General features: G+C 44.4%; 1 protein-coding gene across 2 annotated transcripts in view; it reads left to right on the top strand.

The window, feature by feature from the left end:
• Nucleotides 1–7239, top strand: part of CCDC81 (coiled-coil domain containing 81) — a 53731-nt gene extending 46492 nt beyond the window's left edge. For both annotated transcript variants that reach the window (XM_012641851.1, XM_012641852.1), the window contains 2 exons: nt 3775–3900; nt 6685–7239. In XM_012641851.1, coding sequence (XP_012497305.1) covers nt 3775–3900; nt 6685–6826 — 268 coding nt within the window. In that variant the 3' untranslated portion in view covers nt 6827–7239. The remainder of the gene's footprint in view (nt 1–3774; nt 3901–6684) is intronic.
• Nucleotides 7240–7950: the final 711 nt, after the last annotated feature.

Consider the following 7950-nt stretch of genomic DNA (forward strand, 5'->3'; position numbering starts at 1 on the left):
GGAGGCTGAGGCAGTAGGATCGCTTGAGCCCAGGAGTTTGAGGTTGCTGTGAGCTAGGCTGACGCCACCGCACTCCACCCGGGCAACACAGTGAGACTCTGTCTCCAAAAAAAAAAAAAAAGACAGAGAGAACACCAGGGACTGTCTTGCATAACCAAGAAAAATTATCAAAGGGGAAAATCAGCCACTGCTGCTCCTTCAACTCTGCTTAGAGTCACTTTTGTCTTCTCTTAGTCTCCACTCCCGGTCCTGCCCTTAACTCTCTGGAGACTTCTGGCCTCCTGGGACTTTTATTTTGAATCTATTCTTAACTCTCTGCTGGTGTTAACTGTTCGCCAGCAGCTTAATGGCCTGATTTCCCCCTCAAACGCTGTCTTCCGGGGCCAAACCAATGGAGGTGGCCCACGCGGCAAAGCAGCCAATGCAGAGGCTTCGGAGCCACCGCTTGGGGCTGTGTGACCCTGGGCACGCTCTGTGCTCTCTCTGGGGTTGGGTGGGCGTGGCTGGGGAGATGCGCAGGGTCACACTGTTGTGAAGGCACAAGTTCAGGCCTTTTACTTAGTGGAGAACGAAGAGACAGCGGAGGTTTGGAGAAAGGAGATGCCAGGGTGGGGTGAGCTGCGGGAGCTGCGCGGCGAGCAGGGAAAGCAGGTGGGTGTGAGCGACTTGAGAGCAGGGACCAGGTGTTACTTCCAAGCCGGGCCAGCAGGGACTCCGGCACACCTGCTGCTGATTGCTCTTACTCTCCTCTCCTCAGGGCCTCGGACAAGCTGTTCCTCCTGGACCAGTGCGAGAAATACCGGCGCTGCAAGCAGTGCCAGAGGCGCACCTCCAACGTGGGCGAGAGCAACCTGTGGCCCCTGAACAAGTTCCTGCGTGGCTCACGGTTGCTTGTGTAAAACTCAAAGTTTGGATCTGCGTTTCCTGGAGAAATTTTTTTTTCTTATTAATCTTTTACATGTTTTGGGTGATTGTGAGACTGCTTATTTGTTCCTCAGAGAAAAAAAATCATTGTTCGGGTTTCATGCTTTCAGTAGACAGCTTTTTAACCCTTATTGAATTCAAGTCGGCAGAGCCTCCCCTCTTGCCTTTCGCCCTCCCTCATTTACTCCCCCAGCTTGTCTCCCATGGCAGTGAAGGTGTCTGAATGGTCCTGAGGACTGGACCCCCTGCCACAGGGGCTGGAGACTGGACCCAGCTTCATTCTGGATGCTGAGCCGGCCCTGCCACGCCCTCTGATTTTGTGTGCAAAACTCCATCTTTTTTCGTCTATAATGAATAGTGTCACAATAAATGTTTTCTAAGCACCTGAGTGCATGACAGTTCATAACGGTACATTTTACCCTCTTCCCCAACCCTAGACTTGTCCAGAGGCCTGTATGTGTGGACATCATGGAGGCAGATTAGGCTATTTACCGCAGGAGGGTCAGAGCAATGCTTCCTGCATTTTCTAATTGACACACCTGCGACTTTATTGGGGCCTCAGGGGTATCGTTCCCTTGGTGACCTCCTGATCAACCATTCCATTGTCCAGCCGTTTCTAACCCCTATCACATGCTTATTTCGGGAATAAGTGTGCATGTGAGGGGAGTCTCCTTGGCTTGGTAGGTGCCACCTCCTCTCACTGCTTCACTTGCATCCATTCTTGAGCTGTTGAAGAGGACTTCCCTGTCACTAAAGGTATGGCTGCTCTCAACCGAAAACTTTCTTAATTTATCTTTACCCTTTACCTCCTCTCCCTGCCCTATCTGACCACTTCAGATAAAACAAAGTAGAGTGAAGCCTAGATTTCTGAAATTCAAAAGCTAGGAAAAAAGTCTTTTAGACTAATTGCTTTCTGCCTGCCACACCTCTCCTTTAGACAATGAGCGAGGGTATATGTGGGGAGATGTTTGTGAATATTTAAACATTTGTTTGCTTGACTAAAAATACAAAGTAGGAATGTGTTGAGCCCTGAATAGTTATGGGGAAAATATTCACTTAAGCTGGTGTTGGACAAATTTTGTTGCTAATGTTGTCCTTTTCTATGGAAACAAGCATACCACAATTCTTTGGAACCTCTTCTCCGACCTTTCTACATTTCTGCCTCCTTCCATTTCCTCAGATAATTACTCCATGGAGGGCCAATCTTCATCAAAAGCAATAGCCTTTCCCCAGGACTGCCTGACCCGCCTGAATCCATACCTGCTGCACCCTTGGAGGATTTCTCTTTCTCTAATATATAATACATTACTATAACAGTGTTGTATTAATATTTAAAAAATATAGACTTCCATGCTAAAGTAAAAAAGTTAGGCAATTTTGATATGTCCGAGTGAACAGATTATATTGTGGGAAAGTGGGTAAAAGGTAGTGAGATTAATGCCAGGGAGATTTTAGCTGGATTTAGGAAGTGGCTTGGTACACATATATATTTTTCCTTCTTCTTTTGTAAATGAAAATGAAGTCCATGAGATCTTATATATTACTCTGCAAACTACATTTCTTTAACATAGAGAAGTCAAATTCATAGAAGCAAAAAGTAAAATGGTAGTTGCCAGGAGCTGGAGGAGGGAGAAATGGGAAGTTGTGTAATGGGTGTAGGTTTACAAGGTGAAAGAGCTCTGGAGGTTGGTTGGACAATAATGTGAATATACTTAACATCAAATAACTGTACGTTTAGACATGGTTAAGATGGTAAATTTTGTTACATGTTTTTTTTTTTACCATAATTAAAAAAACTCTGAAAAACAAAAAAAAACTTATAAAAAAATAATAGATTTCATTCAATCATTGAGCTCCCATTATGTGATAGGTGTTGGCACTTTCTGTATATCATTTAATCTTTGTAATAACTACACAACAGCTGTCGAATCAATGCTTATTAGATGAAAAAGTGGCTATGCTGTTTTAGGAAAAGTGAACCAGTAACAGAGGACATTACTGATTTTTATTGGAGGATTCTGACACCCAGTGGCTATTGCTACCTGTAACACAAAGCCCTTCAGAGCAGGCTAAATTAACAATCACATTTTTGAAGCTTCTTCTAGACTTTAATGAGAACTGATGGTAAAAGTTTCAGTTTGGCAAGAAATAAATAATTTGAACCAGGCTTAAGGTGATTCATAACAGTAGTGACAGTGTGTGTGGAGATCAGTGATCAATGAAACACAGCACGGAATACTGAGACATGGTACTTAAAGAGAAATAACATAGTGTAGTTACTTCTCTGATGACATGGTCTTCACCAAACACTCCAACTTTTTTACTTGCCTCCTTCACAAGGTTAGACAATCTTTTCATCTATTTTCTTTTTTCTCGATTAGTCACTTTTTTTCCCCCCTTTTCTGGACTTTAAATTGTGTGCCTATCTATTTTGTCTTGTAAAACGCTTGTAGCAACTTGTAGGTTGACTACTGACAGTTGAGAGGCTGGAATAAAAGGAAAGAAACATTCAGAATAGGAAATGCATTTGGGATTATTCTTCGGATGAGTTAAATTAGCCTCAAAGGAAATTAATGGCTTTGAAGGCTGAAGTTATTAATTGGAATAAGGTTATAATCCTGCTAAATTAAACCAGGATTGAAGATGAAAGGTCCTAGATCCATAAATTATTTGACAGCTGGGAGTTTTACCATGCTTTTACAGTGATCATGCCTTTTAGCATGTTTCAAAGAGTAATGAACAAAACCAGAAGTTTTTTGTTTAATGTATCATAAAGAAACAGGGCTCCCAAGGTTGCTACATGCCCTTCCAAGTATTATGAATGGAGTCAGACTGTCTTTTTCTCTTTAGGCAGTTGGCAGACAGAACTGCTGAGCTGGAGCGAGTCAACAGAATCAACCAAGGCTTACAGGAGGACTGGGAAAGGAGTACTGCGGTGAAGAAGCAGCGGGACATGGAGGAGAAGGCTTTTGAGCGGTAATGGCCAAAGTTCTTTGTTTGCAAAGAAAATCCTCTGTGTTTCTTGTATACGTTCCTCAAATCCTGGGATGCAGGATTAGTAGTGGCTGCCTAGAGAACTTTGTGGAGAAAGCAATTTTGTGTTCAGTAGGAAATACTGCTGTGATTGATTAGAAATGTCTGTTGTATGCTATATATTTACCAACCCTGCCCTAATCTTTGCCTCTCTTTAGGGTAGCTTTCTTTTCTTTATGTAGAGGATGGAGATTCTCTTTGGAAATAATTATTTGGAAGTAGGGAGAGTGAGTTTCTCATCTGAACACTTCCAAGCCTTAAAGAATGGTCATTTGAGACCAGGGTCAAACGGTAGTAGGTAAGATGGGCAATCGGAAAAGTGAGATGCCCTTTATGGAACTAATCAAGAACATGTTTCTGAAATTTATTGTTATATCTCTGTCCCCTCTCCTTAGTTATGTGTTTGTAATATGGAGGCAGGGAATTTAGGTTTTAGTCCTGGCTTTGATAATTCACACTAGCTTTGGAGAGGAAGCTAATCTTTTTGTCTTATTTTTCTTATTTGTAAAATGGGAAAGTAAACACTTGCATGACCAAGCTAACATGGGAGTTTTAGGGATTAAATAGAGATGGGAAAGTATTACACTTTGAAAAAATTAAAATACTTTACAAATGTAAGGTATGATTTCAAAGAATGTTAAAAATTTGATGAATGAGGCTGGGTGCTTGGCTCACACCTGTAATCCTAGCGCTTTGGGAGGCCAAGGCGGGAGTATCGCTTGAGGCCAGAAGTTTGAGACCAGCCTGAGCAAGAGCAAGAATGAGACCCCATCTCTACAAAAAATTAGAAAAATTAGCTGGGCATGGTAGCAGGCACCTTGTCCCAGCCACATGGGAGGCTGAGGCAGGAGGATTGCTTCAGCCCAGGAGCTTGAGGTTGCAGTGGGCTATGATGACACCACTGCACTCTAGCCCAGGTGACAGAGTGAGACCCTGTCTCAAAAAAAAAAAAAAAATTTTTTTTTCTGATGAACAAGACCAAGTATATACAATCAAGTTATTAAAATCTGAATATACCAAAATAATAGCTTAAATTGCCAATTATCAACTAATTTTCATCGTGGATAAAATTCGTTTTAATGGATTTTGATTTGTAACTCTCCTTTTCCTTTTAGGCTTTCTTGTAAGGCATCTCACCTGTCTTTCTAATGGGTAGAACCCCTATTATATTGTGACAATGAAAGTATGAGGGATGACATGGAAAATAGGTTCCAGAGGAGAAGTGGGGTCATTTGGCCTAGAGAAGAGGAAGAGAAAGGGGAATTGGGGATTTCAAGCCATATTCTCAATATTGTGGGAAAGTGGGTAAAAGGTAGTGAGATTAATGCCAGGGAGATTTTAGCTGGATTTAGGAAGTGGCTTGGCCAATATGGTGACAAAGGATAGAGGAGACACAAGAAATTATCTTGAGTGGCAGGCTAACCAATCTGCTTCAAGGACATGGTGGAAGCAGACCTATTGCCTTGAGGACCTAGGCTAAGTGTGGACAGGGACTCAAACAGGCAGCAGGTAGGAAGAAGGAATTAGTTGGCAAAAAGCAAAAGTAAAAACAAAGTTCACACATATGCAGTTAGCACATGGTACTCTGTTCCATTACCAAGGCAAGCCAGGTAGGTCTTTCCCTGCTCACTTCCAGAGTTGTTCATTCTTTCTTTTTTAAAGACTGCTCTGGATACTTCTTTCTTCTTCTTCCTTCTTTCTTCTCCTTCCTCAAAATTCCACCCACGTAGAAATTTTGATGGGATAAGAGAGAACACCAGGGGCCGGGCGCCGTGGCTCACGCCTGTAATCCTAGCTCTCTGGGAGGCCGAGGCGGGCGGATTGTTTGCGCTCTAGGAGTTCGAAACCAGCCTGAGCTAGAGCAAGATCCCGTCTCTACTAAAATTAGAAAGAAATTAATTGGACAACTAAAAATACATAGAAAAAATTAGCCAGGCATGGTGGCGCATGCCTGTAGTCCCAGCTACTCGGGAGGCTGAGGCAGTAGGATCGCTTGAGCCCAGGAGTTTGAGGTTGCTGTGAGCTAGGCTGACGCCACCGCACTCCACCCGGGCAACACAGTGAGACTCTGTCTCCAAAAAAAAAAAAAAAGACAGAGAGAACACCAGGGACTGTCTTGCATAACCAAGAAAAATTATCAAAGGGGAAAATCAGCCACTGCTGCTCCTTCAACTCTGCTTAGAGTCACTTTTGTCTTCTCTTAGTCTCCACTCCCGGTCCTGCCCTTAACTCTCTGGAGACTTCTGGCCTCCTGGGACTTTTATTTTGAATCTATTCTTAACTCTCTGCTGGTGTTAACTGTTCGCCAGCAGCTTAATGGCCTGATTTCCCCCTCAAACGCTGTCTTCCGGGGCCAAACCAATGGAGGTGGCCCACGCGGCAAAGCAGCCAATGCAGAGGCTTCGGAGCCACCGCTTGGGGCTGTGTGACCCTGGGCACGCTCTGTGCTCTCTCTGGGGTTGGGTGGGCGTGGCTGGGGAGATGCGCAGGGTCACACTGTTGTGAAGGCACAAGTTCAGGCCTTTTACTTAGTGGAGAACGAAGAGACAGCGGAGGTTTGGAGAAAGGAGATGCCAGGGTGGGGTGAGCTGCGGGAGCTGCGCGGCGAGCAGGGAAAGCAGGTGGGTGTGAGCGACTTGAGAGCAGGGACCAGGTGTTACTTCCAAGCCGGGCCAGCAGGGACTCCGGCACACCTGCTGCTGATTGCTCTTACTCTCCTCTCCTCAGGGCCTCGGACAAGCTGTTCCTCCTGGACCAGTGCGAGAAATACCGGCGCTGCAAGCAGTGCCAGAGGCGCACCTCCAACGTGGGCGAGAGCAACCTGTGGCCCCTGAACAAGTTCCTGCGTGGCTCACGGTTGCTTGTGTAAAACTCAAAGTTTGGATCTGCGTTTCCTGGAGAAATTTTTTTTTCTTATTAATCTTTTACATGTTTTGGGTGATTGTGAGACTGCTTATTTGTTCCTCAGAGAAAAAAAATCATTGTTCGGGTTTCATGCTTTCAGTAGACAGCTTTTTAACCCTTATTGAATTCAAGTCGGCAGAGCCTCCCCTCTTGCCTTTCGCCCTCCCTCATTTACTCCCCCAGCTTGTCTCCCATGGCAGTGAAGGTGTCTGAATGGTCCTGAGGACTGGACCCCCTGCCACAGGGGCTGGAGACTGGACCCAGCTTCATTCTGGATGCTGAGCCGGCCCTGCCACGCCCTCTGATTTTGTGTGCAAAACTCCATCTTTTTTCGTCTATAATGAATAGTGTCACAATAAATGTTTTCTAAGCACCTGAGTGCATGACAGTTCATAACGGTACATTTTACCCTCTTCCCCAACCCTAGACTTGTCCAGAGGCCTGTATGTGTGGACATCATGGAGGCAGATTAGGCTATTTACCGCAGGAGGGTCAGAGCAATGCTTCCTGCATTTTCTAATTGACACACCTGCGACTTTATTGGGGCCTCAGGGGTATCGTTCCCTTGGTGACCTCCTGATCAACCATTCCATTGTCCAGCCGTTTCTAACCCCTATCACATGCTTATTTCGGGAATAAGTGTGCATGTGAGGGGAGTCTCCTTGGCTTGGTAGGTGCCACCTCCTCTCACTGCTTCACTTGCATCCATTCTTGAGCTGTTGAAGAGGACTTCCCTGTCACTAAAGGTATGGCTGCTCTCAACCGAAAACTTTCTTAATTTATCTTTACCCTTTACCTCCTCTCCCTGCCCTATCTGACCACTTCAGATAAAACAAAGTAGAGTGAAGCCTAGATTTCTGAAATTCAAAAGCTAGGAAAAAAGTCTTTTAGACTAATTGCTTTCTGCCTGCCACACCTCTCCTTTAGACAATGAGCGAGGGTATATGTGGGGAGATGTTTGTGAATATTTAAACATTTGTTTGCTTGACTAAAAATACAAAGTAGGAATGTGTTGAGCCCTGAATAGTTATGGGGAAAATATTCACTTAAGCTGGTGTTGGACAAATTTTGTTGCTAATGTTGTCCTTT

Source organism: Propithecus coquereli, unplaced genomic scaffold (assembly GCF_000956105.1).
Source record: "Propithecus coquereli isolate 6110/MARCELLA unplaced genomic scaffold, Pcoq_1.0 Scaffold170, whole genome shotgun sequence".
NCBI lineage: Eukaryota > Metazoa > Chordata > Mammalia > Primates > Indriidae > Propithecus > Propithecus coquereli.